Source organism: Dipodomys merriami, unplaced genomic scaffold, assembly GCF_024711535.1.
Source record: "Dipodomys merriami isolate MVZ:Mamm:240054 unplaced genomic scaffold, mDipMer1.0.p SCAF_2, whole genome shotgun sequence".
Classification (NCBI taxonomy): domain Eukaryota; kingdom Metazoa; phylum Chordata; class Mammalia; order Rodentia; family Heteromyidae; genus Dipodomys; species Dipodomys merriami.
In genome coordinates this window covers 20,463,449-20,485,832 of record NW_027203381.1, presented here as the reverse complement: position 1 = coordinate 20,485,832, position 22,384 = coordinate 20,463,449, and the positions used below count along the sequence as shown (strand labels likewise).

At 39.8% G+C, this 22,384-nt stretch overlaps 1 protein-coding gene across 3 annotated transcripts in view; it reads right to left on the bottom strand.

Annotated features, from left to right (window-relative positions):
* The window catches only part of Loxhd1 (lipoxygenase homology PLAT domains 1), a 135,903-nt gene that overhangs the window by 86,753 nt on the left and 26,766 nt on the right, over positions 1-22,384 (bottom strand). For all 3 annotated transcript variants that reach the window (XM_070028633.1, XM_070028634.1, XM_070028635.1), the window contains exons 6-12: positions 17,420-17,568; positions 15,285-15,408; positions 12,776-13,026; positions 8,632-8,767; positions 7,912-8,072; positions 6,577-6,663; positions 5,938-6,073 (exon numbers count right to left, since the gene is read on the bottom strand). In XM_070028633.1, coding sequence (XP_069884734.1) covers positions 5,938-6,073; positions 6,577-6,663; positions 7,912-8,072; positions 8,632-8,767; positions 12,776-13,026; positions 15,285-15,408; positions 17,420-17,568 — 1,044 coding nt within the window. The remainder of the gene's footprint in view (positions 1-5,937; positions 6,074-6,576; positions 6,664-7,911; positions 8,073-8,631; positions 8,768-12,775; positions 13,027-15,284; positions 15,409-17,419; positions 17,569-22,384) is intronic.

The window sequence follows — 22,384 nt, the reverse complement described above, 5'->3', positions numbered from 1 at the left end:
GCAAATTTATTGCCCTCAGTGCCCACATCAAGAGAATGGAGACAGATCAAGTAAATAATCTCATGTTGCAATTAAAACAGCTAGAAAAACAAGAAAAAATGGGACCTAAACCTACTAGACGAAGCCAGATAACCAAATTAAAAGCAGAGATTAACCAATTAGAAAATCAGAAAACCATAACCAAAATAAACCAAACAAAAAGCTGGTTCTTTGAAAAAATAAACAAAATTGATGGCCCATTGGCTAGATTAATTAAAAAAAGAAGAGAGGAAACCCATATTAATAGGATTAGGGATGCCACGGGAAACATCACAACATGTACCCAAGATATCCAAACAATTCTAACAGACTACTTTCAAAAGCTATACTCTCTAAAGGAAGAAAATCGGGCAGAAATGGATGCATTTTAGAGAAATACAAGTTGCCCAAACTGAGCAAAGAAGAAGTTAACCAATTAAATAAGCCAATATCCTATAATGAGATACAGGAAGCTATCAAAAGTCTTCCAACAAAAAAAAGCCCAGGACCAGATGGATTCACAGCAGAATTCTATAAGACCTTTAAACAAGAACTAATACCCATACTCCTCAAGCTCTTCAGAGAAACAGAGAAGGAGGGAGCTATCCCAAACTCATTCTACGAAGCCAATATCACACTCATCCCCAAACCAGGCAAAGACCCAACCAAAAAGGAGAATTACAGGCCAATCTCCTTGATGAACACAGATGCAAAGACCCTTAACAAGATTCTAGCTAACAGAATCCAGAAACACATAAAAAAAAAATTCACTATGACCAGGTAGGCTTCATCCCAGAGACACAGGGATGGTTTAACATACGTAAGTCAATAAATGTAATCCAACATATCAACAGAGCCAAGGTCAAGAATCACATGATTATCGCCACAGATGCAGAAAAGGCCTTTGACAAAATTCAACATTCATTCATGCTAAAAGCTCTGGAGAAAATAGGAATAGAAGGAACATTTCTAAAAACAATAAAAGCCATTTATGACAGACCAATAACCAATATTATACTTAATGGGGAAAAGCTACAACCAATTCTCCTAAAATCAGGAACAAGGCAAGGATGCCCACTGTCTCCACTCCTCTTCAATATAGTCCTAGAACCCTTAGCCAGGGCAATAAGGCAAGAAAAAGACATTAAAGGGATCCGCATAGGGAAAGAAGAAGTTAAGCTATCCCTTTTTGCAGACGACATGATACTATACCTCCACAATCCCAAAAACTCCATCCCCAAACTCTTAGAAATCATAAATCACTTCGGCAAAATAGCAGGATACAAAATAAACCCACAAAAATCAGTTGCCTTCCTATACACTGATAATGTACAGGAAGAGAGGGAAATAAAGGGAGCAACCCCATTCACAGTAACCTCCCGAAAAATAAAATATTTAGGAATTAACCTAACCAAAGATGTAAAAGAACTATTTAATGAGAACTATAAAAAGTTAAAGAAAGAAATTGCAGAAGACACTAGGAAATGGAAAGACCTCCCATGCTCTTGGATAGGCCGACTTAATATAGTAAAGATGGTAATACTTCCAAAACTAATATACAAATTCAACGCAATTCTTATTAAAATCCCAATGACGTACATCACTGAAATACAGAAAACAGTCCAAAAATTCATATGGAACAACAAAAGACCTAGAATAGCCAAAACAATTCTAGGGGATAAAGACAATATGGGAGGGCTATCCATGCCGAACTTCAAACTCTACTACAGAGCTATAATAACAAAGACAGCATGGTACTGGCACAAAAACAGACCCGAAGACCAATGGAACAGAATAGAAGATCCAGAAATAAATCCACAGGCCTACAGCCAGCTGATATTTGACAAAGGAGCCAAAGACATACAATGGAAGAAACACAGCCTCTTCAACCGCTGGTGCTGGGAAAACTGGGCAGCCACATGCAGAAAACTAAAAGTGGACCCCAGCCTATCACCATGCACCAACATCAACTCAAAATGGATTAAAGACCTTAACATTAAACCTGAATCTCTGAAACTACTGCAGGACAGAATAGGAGAGACACTTGAACTAATAGGCACAGGAAGGAACTTCCTGAACAGAGTCCCAGGGTCACAACAAATTGGAGAGAGACTCGACAAAGGGGACTACCTTAAAATAAAAAGCTTCTGCACAGATAAAGCTATCGCAACCAAGCTAGAAAGACAACCAACTAATTGGGAAAAAATATTTACCAGCAATATATCAGACAAGGGGTTAACATCCTGTATATACAGGGAACTCAAGAAACTAATCCCTCCCAAACCTAACAAACCAATTACTAAATGGGCAAGGGAACTAAAGAGGGACTTCTCAAATGAAGAAATAAAAATGGCAAAGAAACACATGAGGAAATGTTCATCATCCCTGGTGGTGAAGGAAATGCAAATAAAGACAACCCTAAGATACCACCTTACTCCAGTCAGAATGTCCCACATCCACAAATCAGCCAATGACAAATGCTGGAGGGGATGTGGAGAACGAGGAACGCTATTACACTGCTGGTGGGAATGTACAACCACTTTGGAAAGCAGTCTGGAGGGTCCTTAGAAAGCTAAAGATTGACCTCCCTTACGACCCAGTCATACCACTTCTAGGCATCTACCCTGAACAACAGGAACCAATATACAAGGACACGTGCACCTCCATGTTTATTGCAGCACTGTTCGCAATAGCTAGGATATGGAAACAACCTAGATGCCCCACCACTGATGAATGGATCCAAAAATTGTGGTATCTATACACAATGGAATATTATGCAGCCATTAGAAATGACAAAATAATGGCATTTGCAGGGAAATGGATGGAGCTAGAAGGAATCATGTTGAGCGAGGTAAGCCAAGAACGAAGAGACAAACAGTACATGGTCTCCCTGATAAGTGGATGCTAAATCCAAAATGTTAGGTGATATGACAAAACTAACAGGACTTAAGAAACAAAGAACTCCCACTCATCTGGTTGAACCACTACCAAATATCCCCATGCTGCTGATCACATATATGGTATATAACATGTGAGCACTGTTATATATTACAGACTGTGATAGACAATTTGCTCCAGGAAAGTTAGAATGAACTTGTGACTTTAAACGAGCATCATTATTCCACAATACTGTGAATTACCGGAAATTAAGTAATCACTTAATCACAATCAAAAAAAAAAAAAAGAACCTTGGGGAAGGGAGGGAGGGAGGGGATGGTAGGGGGAAAACAATGGAGGGGGTAACAATGCTCAAGAGGAAGTGTACTCATTACCCCACTCATGTAACTGTAACCCTCTGTATAGTATCTTTACAATAAAAAAATTTAAAAAAAAAAGAGCAATAGCCTATTTTAAATATAAAAGCAAAAATGGTTGGGGGCATAGCTCAAGTGGTAGAGTGCCCGCCTGACAAGCTTGAGGCCAGTAACTAGTAAATAAATTCCTTCATCTGAGCCACACCATCCATTTTAGAGAGATTTGTTGTAGACACCCCAGTAAGCTAATGCATTGTCCTAGGACTGTGGAAGGAGTCGGTGTCTACAGAATAGGGTACATTACACCACCTTCAGTGAATTGGGGCAGGTGACACAAGGTCACTGGAAGACTGAACTGTGGGAGGTGACAATTTCATGATACCCACAGCAACAGTCTACAAGTACAGAGCAGGTCAAAAAGATGTCCCCCTCCCTCCTTGCTCCACAATTTCTGATGAAGGAAATGGAGTTCTGGAGGGACAGTCATGCTTCAGTCAAGGCAAAGAGAGAACAGATTAAAAAAAACATTTGGAGCATTTGAAGTAAAAAAAAAAAATGACAAATTTCTCTTAGGAAAAAACTTACTAAATTGACAAACTACAAGTCATTTAAACCAAGCCAACTTTCTTTTTCTTTTCTTTCATTTTTTAAACCAAGACTGGGAGTAGAGGAACAAGTATAGAAACAACAACAAAATTTGGGGAGCTGCAGAACAGCTGGAAAAGTGATCCGTACATTATCATAGTGGTTCTCAAAGTGTGGGTCCCCCAAGGAATTTCTTAGACAAGTAGATTCTTGGGGTCTGCTCTACAACTACTGAATCTATAACTGCAGTGGGACCCAGGAGTTTGTTTTAACAAGCACTCCAACTGACAAAGCACCTGGAAGTTAGAGAACACTTAATGTAGCAGGCCAGAGAAAGTGGCTGGTCCAGAGCTATCAGTTGTAAAATTTTGAGAAGCAACCCACAAAAAGAGCTTAGGAAAGACAGAGCACCAAATCATGAGTATTGATAAGAAAGTACAGAAATCAATTAAGTTCCCCATTCTTTGCATCTATAGGTTCAGTTCTGGCACACTTCGTGGATAGATTAGGGAAGAGTAGATGAATTTCTGCTTTGATGGACTACATATCACAGAAAGTTCCAATTAGATGGATGGGGGGTGAGGGTGGGTAGAGTCATATGGTGCTGTCATATTTACAGATAGATAATAGCTTTGTTTCCAAGGCAAGTATTATTAACTATAAAGAGGTAGAGCTATAAAAAGATAGACTATAAAAAAGATAAGCCAGACTATAAAAAGATAGATACAATAGACACAAAGCCATGAAGCAAAACGTCTATTTAAGATCTTGCTGTTGCTTATGGATTAATTGTGGCAAATAACTTCCTCAGTTCTTCATCAGGCTATCATCAAGATAGAGATAGATAGATAGATAGATAGATAGATAGATAGATAGATAGATAGATAGATAGATAGATAGAGGTTTGAACTCAGAACCTTATGCTTGCTCAACTTGTTTGCTCAGCTGGTGCTCTACCATTTAGCCATGCTTCTAGTCCAAATGCAAATATTCTTCAGTAATAAGAATGAAAATGAACCATAAAATAGAGTAAATGTGATTGCAAGCTTACCTAGTTAAACTGACAGATTAAATGGTCTTATTTTAGGTACTAGCTATTTGGGAGATTGTGTGTGTGTGTGTGTGTGTGTGTGTGTGTGTGTGTGTGTGTGTGTGTGTGTGTGTGTGTGTTGTGTTGTGTTGTGTTGTGTATTTGAGTATATCTCTAAACAAACCTATCTAACAAATAAATGTAAAGCTTCTTCTCTGAAAACAGAGTTTTCATAAGTATCAAGATAATCTGTGAATGACATAGTTGAACTATTTTGTAGTTCAGGAACCATGGGTGCCCTCATTTGCCATATCTTCTTAACCTTTTGTGATTTTTGCAATATTACTTTATTATTGAAAAAAATTAAGGACTGCCACAAGGTTAACAAATGGATTCATTAAATGCCAATTTTAATATCAGTGTTATATTGAGAGCTACAAGCTCATTTCAGAGTCAGTGAAAGAGAATGCTGTAATCATTTAGTAATGTCTGTCATGTAAAGAGAATAGAACATTTACCAGTACTCTACTACTATAATGTAAAGGCAAAATCACCTCCTTTTGGATTTTTGGAAGTGAATGCTGGACTCCAGATAAAAAGCTTAATTCCTACTGGACTTAAATAGAGATAGAAGACTCACTAGGTAGTAGGCAAGTGTGGCTACAATAATTTGATCCAGTCTTCCTTTTGGGAAAACACTTTCAAAATTTCATAATTTGAATGGTACAAGAAGAAATTTCATTTCAAGGAGGCCCTATAGAACTATTGTTTTATGCAGATCCTTTTCATTCTTTCATGGCCAAATGGAATGCCCATCAGTGTCCCTTCCCTCCACACTACACCTGTCATGGTGGAGTTTTAGCATTACATGCCCTGAAGATGAGTACCTCAAACTAGTCTTGAAGCTCTGGCCTTCTAAATGCTGTGGCATTAAGAAATACTGCTGGTGCCCAGTAGACAAAACCATCAGCTCATGGGTCAGAATCCCACTGGCACACCAAGCTGGAGCTCCACTGTCTCCCCCAAGATGGAGAGCCAGTCAGTACTTACTGCCCATTATCCTCCGCACTGTTGGACCCTCTGCAGTCATTTCCCTCACAATCTCATTATCATCCTCATTGGCATCCAGCCAGCGATTGCAATTGAAGTTATATTTGTCCTTGTTCAGAATGTTCATCAATGTCATCTAGAATAAAGTCCAGAGTTGAGTAGGTAGGGGTGCCAGAGATTCTCATCCATGCCCTGGAGTCCCCATCCTGCCCTATCATCTCGGTAGGATAAAGGCCATCTTCTAATGATAACCCTTGGGGAAGGTAGAGGGCCAGATTAGTATTTCTCTCCTTAGTCCCAGATAGATCTATACTTGCCTAACATCCAGGTAACTGAACAAAATACAAGTCACATTGAATATTCTCTGTCTACTTTGGAAGGCCTTTCCCTATCTTTCCCCATCTGTAATTACCTGTTACCTATATCCACCCTTTTCTACTCCATTTCCTAACATACTGAGGTAGGTAGGTAGGTAGGTAGATAGATAGATAGATAGATAGATAGATAGATAGATAGATAGATAGATAGATAGATAGATAGATAGATAGATAGATAGATAGATAGATAGATAAACACATCCAAGAAAAGGGACACTACTTCTGGCTTTTCCCCTCCCTCCCCCTCCAAGGTGCATCTCACCCTTTCTAAGTGCCATCCAGAGCCAGGATTCCTTCTATCATGCCATGCCCGAATTTTATAAAATCTGCCGAGATCTGGGAGCTCAATCTATAAGGGGAAAAAAAGGGCCAAATGGCCTAATGCAGAAAATACATTTATCCTCATAACTGACTGTAGGCAGGTGGATTTTTCTTCAGAGTGAGGATGGGCTTGCACTGAGCCATCCTCACAACACTCTCGCCTCTCATGTTTCTGGTAACCAGCAGCTCATAGAGCCAAGAGAGCCAGTGGGACAAGGGTTCAGTCTGGGATGGTGAAAGTGAACAAAAATAACTGACCCACAGTGGGATCCAACCTAAAGAAGATCTTCCAAGCAATAAATTTCCAGGAACAAAATATATACGGCAGCCCTACAAATTAGCGCAGGCCCACAGCCCTAGGACTCTGCTGGGCACTGAAACAGACAAAAAGATCAATACAGCAGTCATGCCTTTTCCCTGGGGGCTCAAGTTTGGCAGGAAGACAAATACATAAAGAGCAATGAACTTGGTGTTAGAATAGAGGCACTGATGGGTTGCTCTAAGAAGACAGCAACAAATTGCAAATTATTCCTTCCTAAAGGTCAAAGCAGCACTTCTGGGAGTGGGGTGAGTCCTGCTGCAGTTATATACATACTGGAAAGTTAGAAAGCTGGATTTCCTTTCAAAATGCTATAAAAATAATATTTTCTGTTAAAATTGATCCTTATTCTCTAATGCAGCCAGACTGGGCAATCTAGCATTAACTGTGTTTAGGAGCTCTATTCTACAATGATTCCTAAGTCACTCTCTTCCCGGATGTCCCAGGTCATTTCATGCTGCTTCTTTCTCTAGGCTTGGGACTGGTCTGTTTCAGATGAAGGGCTACATCTAAAGTGTATCCCTTTCAGCTGAGTGCTTGTAATCCTAACTATTGAAAAGATCCTAGGATTAAGGTCCAAAACCAGCCCAGAAAGAAAAGTCTAGGAGATGCTACTGTAATTAGCCAGCAAAAAAAGAAGGGGAGCTGTGGCTCAAGTGGTAGAGCACCAGCAATAAAAGCTATGTAAGAGTGCAAGGCCCTGAGGTCAAGCCCCAGTGCTGGTGTGCACGCGCGCGCATGCACACACACACACACAAATTGTATTCTTTTCAATACAATGCCTATAAAGCATCAAATTGTTCCTTCTTTTACATGGTCCTGAAGTCTCTGTTTTACCATTTCATTTTCCAATGTGGTCCAAAACCTGGCTGAGGAAACCAAGTTAGGATCCCCATGGCAAATACCTCCTACAAGCTCCTTTTCCCCTTCTCCCAACCCTACACATTTCTTCCCTACCCTAAACTTCTCGACGGTGCCTGGTTTGAACCATTTGTTGTTGGGATTCAGGAGAATCTCATCTGTCCGCCCCTTCTGCCCGTAAATCTGGATGAAGATGGGTGAGTTGGTACCAGCTTTCTTCAGGTCAGTCGTCCAGACCCACAGGGACCAAGCAAATTCTATGAGACAAGGCCAAGTTGTGCTATAAACTCCATGTGAAGAAAATTTCAAGTTATCAGTGAGGAAGAGGAGAAAATAAGAAATGATCAAGACCGAAGAGTAAGTTATACACACATTATGTCCTGCTCTCAGAAATCTATTAGAACAAGTGCTAAATTTAGAAAGCTAAGGATTCCTGGCTTTTAAAACTAAGGGGTCTTAATGCTCTTCTTAATGTCTGAAATGTATTAGCATGGTTTACAATGGGAAGAGCTGACTCCACCCACACCACGTCTGGTATGTTGAGGGTGAACTGCTGTGGAACACTCAGTTTATTCCCTTGTCCATAACAGTAGCATCTTCAATATGGGGGCCATGGGAGTAAACCATGGTGCCAGGTATACAACTGAACATGGTCTGTGCTTTCGGGCACTGAACACCTTGGAGACCCCTTTCTCTTTCTAGAGGAAAGTTGAGAAGTAGGAATGGAATCCCTCAAAGCTTTTACCCCCACAATCTGATATCTTGTCATTTGCTGACCTATCTGAGAGTTCCCCGGGTGAGGTCCCCTACACTCACTTTTTAGCCGTTTCTTCCTGAGAGACACCATCTCGTAGAGCTGCCTCTCAATCAGCCCATCTGCTTTCTTTTCATCCAGCCAGTTGCTGCAGGGGAAGGTCTGCTGGATACCAGTGAAGGGGCACAGGATTACCACCTGGAAGGGCAGACCACAAGCGTCAGGAAGGAGGGGAGGGAGGGAGGGAGAGAAGGAAGGAGGGTAAGGAGGGAGGGAAGGAAAGAAGGAAGGAAGGAAGGAAGGAAGGAAGGAAGGAAGGAAGGAAGGAAGGAAGGAAGGAAGGAAGGAAGGAAGGGAGGGAGGGAGGGAGGGAGGGAGGAACGGAGGGAGGAAGGGAGGGAGGGAGGAAGGGAGGGAGGGAGGGAGGAAGGGAGGGAGGGAGGCAAGCATGCTACCGAAGTAGGAAAGCCTAATACACTTAATTAGTAAAATTTAATAAACAAAGTCAAAATCTTATGCCCAACTCTTGGTTCGTATACACAAATTAAACATGCATTATAAATAAATCTCAACAATTAAAAATGGTATCCTACAGATTGTTTTCTGAATACAATTATATTAAATTATGCCTCACCAAAGCTGATTTTTAAAATGAAACACTCATTGTAGGATTAAAACGAATTAAGAACTAAAATGGTTGGAAAACAATCTAGAATATTTTTTTAATTGTCAAGGTGATGTACAGAGAGGTTACAGTTACATAAGTAAGGTAATAAGTACATTTCCTGTCGAACTTGTTACCTTCTCCTTCATTTTCCTCTGATTTTCCCTTCCCCCCAAACCCCCCTCCACAGGTTGTACAGATATCACTATTGCATTGGTTTTGAAAGAATGATTCTGAAAGTTGAAAGTCACGTGTCCTGTGACCTAGACTTCTGTCTTGAGAAGTTCTTGCCTGTTTGTATAAAGATAAACCTGCAAGCTTTTCATGGAATAAAAAGCCAAGAAGCAATCCCATAGTTCAATTTTTTTTCATGGCATCATAATAAAAAAACCAAGAAACTATCCCCAAAATATCCATCAATGGAAGAATGGCCAGATAAATGAACTACTTCACAGCAGGGAAATGGATGAGCTATGGCTTCTGCTATCATTTGGATGAATCTCTGACATACAATGTTGAATGAAAACTACCAATTAAAGACAAGATAGAGTTGAAAGGGGAGACACTAATCAAGATGCATTCCATTCATAAACTGTTTTGTTGAATAGCAAAAAAAGGTAAATGATAGAGGCAAAAGTTATAATAGTGTCTTCCCTTGAGGGAAGAGAATTTTGTAAAAGAGAAGGGACACAGAAGAATCTTGGAAGCATGGAAGTGTTCTACATTTCAATCTCAGTATAGAAAAGTAATGGAAGCTTTAAAAATCATTATCTAGAAAGTGGAAGTGTGACTCAACTGGCAAGGCACAAGACGTGCAAAACAAAACAAAAAGCCAAGCAAGAGCACAAGGCCTGAGTTCATGTACCAGTATTGGCACCAAAACAAACGTAAAAATTATGTACTTAAAGAACCCCCATAGACTCCAGTCCAATGTTACTCCAGCTGATCCAAAAATTTGGCAAAGTAGCAGCGTATAAAATTACCCCCCCCAAATTAATGGCTTTTCTGTATGCCAATAACGAGAAGAGCATGGCTGAAATCAGGAAAGCATCATCTTTTGCAATAGCCCCACAAAAAATAAAATACCTAGTCATTAATTTAACAAGAAATGAAGGACCTCTGTGAGGAAAACTTTAAAAATCTGAAAAAGAAAATTAAAGCAGAACTAAGGAAGTGGAAAAACCTCCCATGCTCCTGGATTGGGAAGATTAACATTGTGAAATGGCAATACTGCCAAAGGCTATCTACAAATTCAGTGTGATACCTATCAATATTCCAACCTCATTCTTCAATGAAATAGAAGAAGCAACCCAAAAATTCATATGGAACAATAAAAGACCCTGAATAGCAAAAAACAATCCTTAACAGAAAAGAACAGTGCTGGACGAATAGCAATACCAAATTTCAAACTCTACTACAAAGCCATAGTAATCAAAAGAGCTTGTTACTGGTGCAAGAACAGACCTGAGGACCAATGGAATAGAACTGAAGACACAGAAATGAACCCACAGACCTATAGTCACCTAATCTTCAATAAGGGAGCTAAAAAAATACAATGGAAGAAAGACAGCCTCTTCAGTAAATGGTGCTGGCAAAATTGGTTAATCACCTATAGAAAACTAAAGCTAGATCCTTATATATCACTCTGTACCAGAATAAACTCCAAATGGATCCAAGACCCCAAAGTCAAGCAGACACCATGAAAACATTACAGGAAGGAATAGGAGAAACTCTAGGGCTCCTTGGCACAGGCTGAAATGTTCTTAATAAAGACCCAGAAACACAACAAATCAAAGAAAGGTTGGACAAATGGGATTGCATGAAACTGCAGAGCTTCTGCATGGCAAAAGACATAGCAAGCAAGATCAATAGAAAGCCCACGGATCTTCACTAGCCATACAATGGACAAGGTCTCATATCTAAAATATACTTAGAACTCAAAAAATTAAATCCCCCAACAACAAATCCTCAAAGATACAACTGCCCGATAAACAAGTGGGCTAAAGACTTAAAGAGAGACTTCTCTGCAGAGGAAATAAGAATGGCCAATAGACACATGAAGAAATGCTCAACTTCTCTAGCCATAAAAGAAATGCAAATCAAAACAACATTGAGATTCCACCTCACCCCAGTTAGAATGGCTATAATCAGGAAATCTAATAACAAAAGATGCTGGAGAGAATATGGCCAGAAGGGAACCCTACTGCATTGTTGGTGGAAGTGTAAACTTGTTCAACCACTTTGGAAAACAGAAAAGAGGTTCCTCAAAAGACTCCACATAGAGCTCCCCTATGACCCAGCAATCCCACTTTTGGGCATTTACCCAAATGATCACAAACAAGACCATACAAAAGCTACCAGCACAACTATGTTTATTGCAGCATTATTTACCATAGCTAAGATATGGAACCAAACCAGATGCCCCTCAGTACATGAATGGATCAAGACAACGTGGAATTCTATGCCTCTATCAGAAAAAATGGCACTGCCCCATTCGTTAGGAAATGGAAAGACTTGGAAAAAAGTTATATTAAGTGAAGTAAGTCAGGCCCAAAGAAACATAGGCCCCATGATTTCTCTTATCTGCAATCACTAGTGTATGTCTTAACAAGCAGAAAAGGTCAAAAGCTATGCACATATGACCATATAAGATGATGCGAAGTGAAATGAATCCCAAGATAAGGACACAAGAGGTTTTATCTTTCTTGCTGTTGTTTTTAATGTACTTATAATGTACTACAGGATCTTTTGTTTCTTTTGTATGTTCTTCTCCCATAGTATAACCCCTGTATTTGATTCCAGTGTCCTACATCTTGTATACACAATTTGGGGAGGGGAAGGGAAATAACAAAATGCTGAAATAAGGATATAGGATGACCCATTGTAACAATGAGATGTGCAAGACACTATGTTGAAAACGAACTTTACAACTTTTTTTTTTGGGGGGGGGGGAGGAATGGTAGGGGAAAAACAAAGGAGGGGTTAATAATGCTGGATAGGAAATGTACTCATTACCTTATTCAAGTAACTGTAACCCCTCTGTGCAGCATCTTTACAATGAAAAATATATATTAAAATAAATAAATAAATGAATAAAAATCATTATGTATATGGTTCTATTACCTCTATTATTATATTTTATTGTTTTCTTTATATGCATAACTATTCCTTAAATATAGTATTCCATAATATATATATAAGTACATGTATTTTAAATGTATATATTTTACATTTGCTTTTTGATAAAGTGTTTTGTAAACTGAGGTAAAACACTGCACCAGGAAGCCAATAATTATAGCCACTAAGTGAGCACCTTTGGATTACCCACCCTGTGTTTAAAGAATGGCCCCCATTCCTGACCACCAGCAAATCAGGATGGATGTGCATGTTTCCCCCAAAATGGCCAATGAAAGGAATTGCTTGTGGGCTCTATAATTAGTCTAAAGGAAGTAGAACGTAGGATTCAGATTAAAGCTTGTACTGAAAGGTTAAAAGAAGAGAGGGGTTGAATCAGGGAATGCTCTCCTGTAGTTCCTTCTTACCTTCTCACAGTACCAGCCTCTGTTGACGCCCACATTACCATGGCCAATGGAGACCCGACTGAGGGGGCTGAGGAGGACAGCCCGTTCTATCTGGAAGATATCTGTGCGACCTCGGTCAAACACGCCTCCCTCCAAGAAGATCTTCCCACTATTCTTATTCCCTCTGGCTCCATACATAACCAAGTAGATTTTGGATTTGGTCCCAGCTCCCCGGATATCCCCCGTGAAGATGGTGACAATATAGGTGATCGCTGTTGTGGAAATAGGGGAGACGAGGGCTCAAAGTGAGCTGCATTGTGATAATTCCCCTTCCCCCATCCTGGCTCTGGAATCCCTAGACATGACTCTTCTATCTACATAGTTCTGTTCCACCTCAAGTCTTCCTCCCTCAGACCATATCCAATGCCCCTCACAACTTCATCTTTTCAAAGTTTATGTGTCAGTGTACCTGAGTTAGAGAAGAAAGTTCCTCTATTACCACAGGAAACTGACAGCCAGTACTGATTACAGGAAACTAACAAAGAGAAGGAGGAACTTGGGCTGGATAAGAATAGTACTTATTATGAATGTTAATTACCATGTGTACATCATTAATAGCTGCCACATGAATTCTGTTATGTCTAATCTAATTATAATAGTCAACTCCATTAGTGGAGATTTAGATACTGAACTATTTTATCCATTTAGCTTGTTCTTTAGCTGATACCTGATAAACATAACTTTTTTATTGAAAAATCATATCCTTCTTCCTTTACCACTTGATTGGTGGGTGTGGAAAGACTGAAGGAAAGAGAGAATATTGTAGGTTGGACCATGTTAGGTTTGGGTCAGTCAGGAAGCATAGTAATGACTTGGAATTCTAAGGAAGAGGAAGTAAAGAGGGGTGGTAGGCTTAACCCCTAAATGGAGAAAGCACCAAAGGTAAACAAGCACTCAGATCAGAAATTCTCCTGGCCTGCATTCATTCGTTCTGTCCTGGAATATAAGGCAATCAACATTTTAAGCTTTATTAATTTCCTTCACCCATCCCTAACTCTACCTTACCCTATGCCCTCATCTGTGACTCCACAGAAATAAATATCCCAAGCTTATTTGGAAGGCAGACATGGGAGATAAATTGAAGCCAAATTGTAAAGCAATTTGCATGGATGCATTATTCATTCATGCATTCACACTTTCTTTAGTTCAGCAAACATCCACCAAATGCCAAGCTTTTGGGAGTCTATGAAGACAAAAAGGAAAGGCACTGTTCTAAGAAACGGACTCTCAAGCTTTCTTTTTCCAAAGCACTTGGAAGGGTGGCTTTCTCATGCCAGACTTACTTCCACAGCCTGGATGAGGAGAAAGTCCCACCTGCTGTCATTTCCCCTCTTCCTCCATCACTGAGAGACAGTAATCTTAACACAGTTGATTGGATCATAGCCAATCTGTTCTAATGAAGGTTTGAAAACTTTTGTTGCAATGACTTATGACACCTCACAATAAGCAAGCCATGCCAAGATGCCCAAAGGTTAGGATGGAAGATGTGAAGCAGAAGAGCTTTAACTGTCTTGAACAATAGCAGCAGAGGCTATCCAAAATACAAGGAAAGGAAAAATCTCCCAGTCTTGGCAGGTCAGGGAAGGCTCAGGGGAAGCAACTGGAAGCAGGGATTTGAGAAGCAGGAAGGAGAGAAATTGCATCATGAGATGAGGTGTTAAGCAGATTCTCAGGACAAAAGGAGAGAAAAGTGTGAGGAAATCTGGGAGAGTAGGGAAAAAAGGGAAGTATGTTAATGTGGTGGGGGAGAATGACAGGTGTTGAGGATCATTAAGAGCAAAGTGCACGCAGTGGGGGAGCAGGAAGGGCCATGGAAGCAGAGGTGTTGGAAGAGATTTCTGATAGGATAGGATGAACTGGAGCCAAATGGTGGAATGAATTGCACGCTATACTACAGAACCTGAATTTTATTTCTAGGCAGGGGTGAGCTGTAAAAGTTTCAGTGACAGAGCATGTTCTCAGATACGTATAATGACATATGTGAGTTTTTCTGGAACATTCATTACCACCTTAGACAGGCTGGGAGTTGGAGGTTTACTGTGGAATTTGTGGGCAGGCAGATCGCATATGGAATTTGTTGTTTGTAAGTTGTATGACAAAGGATGGATTTCTTCTACGTTCCTCGATTTCTTCATCTGACAAATAGGGGAAATACAGTGCTTGCATTGTAAGTGATCACAGGGACTGCAAGAAATGAAGCAGTCAGAAGTTTACATTCTGGCTTCCTCCTGTGAAGGGCTTCTTTAGCCTAAACAGTTGGTGCCACTCAGGGCCACTGCTCTGGATGCTTTGGTATCAACAGGGCCTTAAGTCCAGAGGGCCAGACCATATCATGAACAGCAGGATTACTGGCTAGAGGCCTGCCAGGCTCCTGCTCCAATAACTGCCTACCCAGGTCACACATGTTAGCACTAATCCTCAGGCTGAAAGTGAGTGTTAGGCCAGGAAGTCTCCCCTTTCGCAGTCCTACCTGTGGTTTCAGCTCCACCCACTAAAATATCCCTTTGGATTTTGCCATCATCTTCATCCAAAGCCAGCCAACGGTTAAGGGGAAAGTCATATTTCCTTTTGTTCCCAATATCTTCAATGACAATCTAAGAAGAAGAACAACACAGCATGCTTAAGGGTCATCCAGGGTACAGCTGGTGATCTATCCAACCCCTCCAATTACTGGAGCGTCCTCCAATAGTGCACTTTCTCTCTCCTTCTGGCCCAAGGAAAGCTGTTCACAGGACACAGCTGTTTCCAGGCAAAGCTTGAGAGCCATCCAAGGATGACTCTCAATTACCCCTTGGCTTGAATTCCCAAGCCCTGGCTCCCACCACTGTTGCAGGGCATTTCTGGAAGTTGAAGCAAGAAATGTGGCCCTGGGGCTGGGAAGGTGGCTCAGTGGTAGAGTGCTTGCCTAGCATGCATGAAGCCCTGGGTTCAAATCCTCAGTACCACATACACAGAAAAAGCCAGAAGTGGTGCTGTCACTCAAGGTAGATTGCGAGCCTGAGCAAAAGAAGCTCAGGGACAAAGCCCAGGCCCTGAGTTCAAGCCCCACAACTGGCAAAAGAGAGAAAGAAATATGGCCCTGCATATGCAAAAATGGAACTAGGTGACTGGAGTAGATGGGTAAGGTTGGGAGAGATGGGGAGGAAGCATGGAAGGAGTACCATGGATCAAGATGCATTTAAAGTAACATGTTGAATTAAAACCTCTTTGTACAACTACTTAAAGGCAATAAACAAACAAACAAAAAGTATATCCCTGGAAGATGGGGATGCAAGAACTGGAAGCCCGAGAAGTCCAGGCAAGAGGAATTCCCAGTCCTCAATGAGACCCCAGTCAGGAAAGCTCAGCCAGTGGCAGGATGGTGAATAGAAATATGCTGTAAAACCATAGGGATTCCTATGGGAACTACATTGGTGAGACTGAGATTACGTATGACTTCTAGAATATGCTCAGGAGCTAAGGGGTTCCTGAAAATGGCCTAGGGAAGGGCAACTATAAAACAAGGCTGGAAGGATAGAAACATCCTTTGTGCTGAATAATAGGAGGGTATATGTTGTTTCTTATTGGTGTGTGAGAGACAGAGACTGAGTGAGACTGAGTGACAGAGAGACAAGAGAGACAGAGAGAGAGACAGAGAGAGAGAGACAGAGAGAGAGAGAGACAGAGAGAGAGACAGAGAGAGAGAGAGAGAGAGAGAGAGAGAGAGAGAGAGAGAGAGAGAGAGAGAGAGAGAGGGAGGGAGGGAGGGAGGGAGGGAGGAAGGGAGGGAGGAGCAATGACCTAATATAAAACAAGAACCATTTGTACCTGGGGGAATTCTTCACCTGTTGACAAGCCCACCAGCAAGGCTGTCCTTCCAAGAGGTAAGAGGCAAACTGGGGGTGATGAGCTGAGCCCCTACAGATGAGGCATGCCACAGAAAGAGGCTTGTCCATAGCAGAGCCAGCTCTATATTCTATGGTGGCAGGCACATATCAGTATCAAAAGGCAAGGCCAACCAATAAGAAGGTCAGAAAGGACAAGATATTCCCAAAGAAGTGGGAGGGAAAGAAAAGATGACCCCAAACAGAGGTCATTTCTTCCTTCTTCCTCCCAGATAGGTCATATTCTAGGCCTTGAAGCCTCACTTCCACCAGCACAAGCTCAGAACAAAAGGGAACATGTGGAGCCTGCCTAGGAATCAATACTTTCAGGTTGATTCAAAGTGCCAGGTGTGATTGAGCAGCTTTCCTTCCTTAATATTGGAGTTACTTCTACCAACTTTACATAACCCATTTAAGCAGGGACCTGTTTTGCACAGAAAAAGTTAAGCCCTCCCTCACACACTGGGTAATTGGCGAGCACGATACGGAGACAGGTTCTAGTAGAACCAGAGTTATGGTAGAGTCTTGAAGGATGATTAGGCCCTGACTGGGTCAAATGAGTGAGCTGGGATTTCTAGGAGTAACAAAGGCAGTCTGGATGGCACGCTGATTAATAGATGTCTTAGGCAGCCCAGTAGAAGCAGACAGAACTTGAGAGGGAAATTGGGCTGAGATATGACCTTGTGAAAAGCAGAAGCCCCCTTCCAGGCCCCAGAGACCATAAGCAATCTGCTGAACCCACCTTGGACAGGAACCAACCTGCAGAGCTCCCCTTGTTGTTGTGGCCCACATTGATCTTCATCAGCTGCCCCAAATCCGGGGCATCCAGTAAGAACTTATCTTCAGCTCCCCTTTCAAAGTTGTCCTTTCCGCTTTCCAACCTACGCTCCCCTGTATGTATAGATGCAAGAAAGTCACAAAAAGACCAGAAGAGAAGAGAAAGCCAACTCCAGGCCTTAACAGGTCCACCCACTGAAAGACCTCTTGCAAAGTCAAGGGCGGCTCTCCACTGAGATCTAAAGACTCCTTATATCCTCCAGTCTCTGGCAAGGCCTGGTTTACCTTTGTGTGGCTGGTGCCAAAGTCTTATAACTGGGCTTATAACTGGAGTCTTTGTCCCCATAAAACGATCTCTATGCCCATCCCTTTATCTGAGGCTTACCTGCTTTTGCACACTTTGTCCTGAATTGTAATGATTGGTATAGGAGCTCTAGCTAGAACCTGATCAGTTAACAGACTTCTTTGGCAGTGCTGACTCCATGTCCCTTCTCTTTTTGGTCAGGTTGGTTAAAGATTCCTCTACCTTATTTATCTTTTCAAAGAACCAACTTCTTGCTTCATTGCTTCTTTGACTAGTTTTTAGTCTCTATCTCATCAAGTTTTGCCCTAAATCTTATTTTTGTCTGCTAATTTGGAGTCTGGCTAATTCTTGTTTTTCTAAGAGCTTCAGATGCCCCATCAGGTTATTTAGTTGAGATCACTCTGGCGCTGTTTTGTAATGTAGGGGCTTATAACTATAAACTTTTCCATTAGCACTGCCTTTATTGTGTCCCTGAGGTTCTGGTAGGTTCTGGTCCCATTTTGATTAGATTTTAGGGGCGTTTGCCTTTCTCCACTCATTTCTTCAACATCATTTAACAATGTGTGGTTCCATTTCTACGTGTTCGCATATTTTTGTCATCTCTTTTGCTGTAGAGCTCTGGTTTTGTTTCATTATGGCCTGATAGAACATAGGAAATTATTTTGATTTTCTCACATTTCCTAACATTTGCTTTTTATTTTTGGAGAAATTTCCATAGGTTGCTGAGAAGAATGTATATTGTGCAGCTGTTGCATGAAATATTCTGTAAATGTCTGTCAAGTCCATTTTGGTCTACAGTATCATTTAATTCTGAGATTTCTTTGCTGGTGCTTTGTCTGGATGACCTGTCTGTTGGTGTGAACGGGGTCTTGAAGTCTCCCATGCTACTGCTGCATTTATCTGTGCTTTTTAAGTCCAGCTGTGTTTGTTTATGCAATTGAATACACAATATTTGGCACATAAATGTTAGAGATGAATATTTCTTCTTGACAGATAGTCCCCTTTATTAGTCTAAAGTGAGCTTCTGTGTCTTTTTCACAGATTTTTATTTGAAATTAACTTTATCAGATATGAGTATAGCTATTCCTGCCTGCTTGGAGGTCCTTTTGCACTGTATTATTAACATGAACATTTCAAAGTTTTTATTAGTGTGTGTAGAATAGTATTTCATGGTAGTTTTAGTTTGTATTTTCTTACTTATTTGAGGAGACTGAGCATGTGTTCTATTTATACATATACACATATATATATGTATCACTTGTTCATAAGTTTTGTTTGTATCCTTTATTTTTCTATTATCTTTCTTTTGTCTATTTTTAATCATGAAGGCATTTTTTGGTCTTGATTAATATGTTTTGCTTTTTGTGCTACTGGTGAATTGCTTTAAAAGCCTCATCCCTAATTTAAAAATCTTAAAAGACACTTTCTTAAAATTTCTTCTAAAATTTTTTATAGAATTGATTCTTTACATTTAAGTTTTAGCCCATCTGGAAGCTATTTTTGTGCATAGTGAAAGGTAAGGTTATAATTTTATCCTTTCTCAAATGGTTAGACAATTGTTCAAATACTAGTAATTAGACACCTCATCTTCAAACTGATTTATAATGCCAACTCCTGTGTATTTCTACACTATTTATTCTGTTCCATTAGTCTGTTTTATTTATTTTAACAATGTCACATTCATTTAGTTTGTAGAGATCTACAATATCTTAATATCTGGAAGGATAAATGTTCCTACATTATTAATATTACTCATGTTCTTTTCATTATTCAAATCCATATTGACAATATTTAACCCTTTATGGTTCTACGTGCATTTTAATAGTAGTCTAAGCTTCAGGGTATTGCCTTTTGGAAAACAGATGAAAATTGCATTGCATTTATAGAAAAACCTAGGAAATTTTCAGTTACCTAGTTGCTCTTTAGTGTGTGTGTGTGTGTGTGTGTGTGTGTGTGTGTGTGTGTGTGTGTGTGTGTGTGTGTGTATTCATCCAGACTCTCATTATCGAAGCCAGGCTGGCCTTGAACCCTTGGTCTTATTACTTCAACCTCCTGAGTGTTAAGATTACAGATATGACCCACAAATCCAGCTATAACCTGAATTTTTTATAACCTGAATTTTAATATCTAAGTAAGTGAGTTTTTTCTGATCCTTGAACACAATCCTCTCTTTACATCTTCTTCTATATCCTTCAATAAAAGTTTATATTTTTCCAGAGAGTTATTCTTAAGTACCATGTAATTGCTAATTTAAGTGATATATTTAAATTTAAATGTTTGAATTGACAGTTGTTTTGCTATTAATTTTTGGTCTATTAATCTTGTATCTAGGGCCTTTGTTAAATGTTCTATCATCATTCCTGGATTTGATAGATGACGAAAATGAAAGTGAAAGTTTGTTAGCTGACTATCATAATACACTCACAGATTATGAGTTTGAGACCAGCTTGGACTATATAGTGAGTTCAATGGCAGAGACCCACAACAGAGGGAGGGAAGGATGGGAGGGAGGGAAAGAGGGAGGGAGACTGTTCCTTCATTTTTCAAAAATCATAGCTCTTATTTCTTTTTGCTATCCTTTTTCCTGTCCTTAGGACTTTCTGTACTGTGATGAATGGAAATTAAGATTAGCTATAATATTTCTGAGGTTATTCTATTCTTTTCTCTTTAATCTATTACTGTAATAAATTTAATGGTTATGTTGACTAATGTTAAATTATTCTTGAATTCCTTGAGTAAATCTTGTATAGTAGAAATTACTTGTCATTTATCTATATCTATCTATATAAATATTATAAATTCAGCATGCTAATATTTATTTAGAATTTTTGGGTCATTTTTCATAAATAAAACAAATCTTGCATTTCTTTCCCTTTATGTGTGCCTACCTGATTTTGGAAGATAAATTCATAAAAATGAAGCAGTGTATATAACCTCTTTAACTCTTTGAAACTTCATATAAGGGGATCCAAATTAATAATTTGGTAAGAACAATATTTTGTAAATATTTAGTAGATTTTTGCCTAAACAATACTACAGGTCTAAGGGTCTCTGTGTGAGTGTGTGTGTGTGTGTATGCCTACTATTGGGGCTTACCGAACTCAAGACCTCCTACTTGTTAGGCAGGTGATTTACTTCTTGACCATCAATCCCCTTACTAACTATTTTTTAGGTACAGTCTTATTTTCTACCTGGTCCAGCCTGGATATTTTTTACCCTCCTATTTGTGCATTCTTGTGTTGCTGGGATGCTAGGCATGACCACTCTGCCTAACCATTTGGTCAAAATGGAGCCTGGCAAATATTTTTTTGTCTAAGCTGACCTGGAATGAAGATCCCCTGATCTCTGTCTCCCCAGTAGCTAGGATTACAGGCTTGAGATACTGAGCCCAGAGGGTCTAATGTCTTTTCATCACTGCTCCAGTTGCTTTGATGACTATAGATTTTCTGGAAACTGGCTAGAATCAGTTCTTGAGACAATCAATCCTTGCAAGATACCGATACACAAGACTAGATGATACCACATAATGAAAATCACAAGGCTTAAACTGGGGATTCTTTTTATGCTATCAGAGAGTTTTGTACTCTTCCAAGCATAAATACTACCATAGCAAAGATGATTGAAAGTCAAGATTCTCCATAGCATATTGGACCCTGGCCCCAGGAAAGAGGGTAATGCAGCTCCAATAATGCAGCTTAAAGATCCCATAGCCCCAGAGTCAAAGTGCTTTCCCAAACTGCAATCTCACTCTGAAATTCCCTTCTGGTAGGACACAGAATGTCATAAGTACCAGAAGCTTATAAACTTGTTGTTGCTACAGTTTCTGTCACTTCTTCCAGTAAATTTTGTTTCATAGGCCACTGCTGCTTTTGCTGCTGGGATAAGGACATTCTATCAGAATATTCATAATAGTATTTCTCCTTTGTTTATTCAGAAGTGCGCTTTTAAATTTCTAAGTGGGTTGAAAGGACAGTTTCTTCTAATTTTTATAACTTTATAATCAGAGACTGTTGTCTCTATGTTAGTGATTTACTTGAATTTATTAAGATTTGCTTTGTGGTTTTGTACATGGCCATGATGTGCCTGAAAAGAATATGTGTTGTGTATCAGTGAGAAGCAGTAATAGATAATACTGCTCTTAGCTAATGCTTATCAACTAGGTAGTGGGTTAATGAATCTTCATTCCTTTTATCCATTCTATTATAGATTATGAATCTCTACTTCTGGTGTTTAACTTAAAACTTTATTATTCATACTTGACTTCTTAAAATTAATAGTTAAGTGTAGACTTCTTAAAGTCTACAGTTATTCTTCTAGAAGTAAGAAGATGGGCCTCAGCTTAAACCCTCATCAAATTTTAACTCCCACCACCTATATTCCTTATCAAATATTGATTTTACTCTTGCCTTTGTATTAGTCATATTATTGTGTTTTGTATAATCAATGCTTGCTTAGATTTGTCACATATTCATTCCTTTTTTTCTTTTTCTTTTTTGCTTAGCTTTTCTTTTCATATGCCCCACTTCCCTTTTCTGAATGTAGTGGTTGTTTAAGCATAGACCTAGGAGTGGTAAACTCTAGTTCTCTTTGTTGGCTTGGAAAATAGTTAGTTTTGCCTCACTCTGG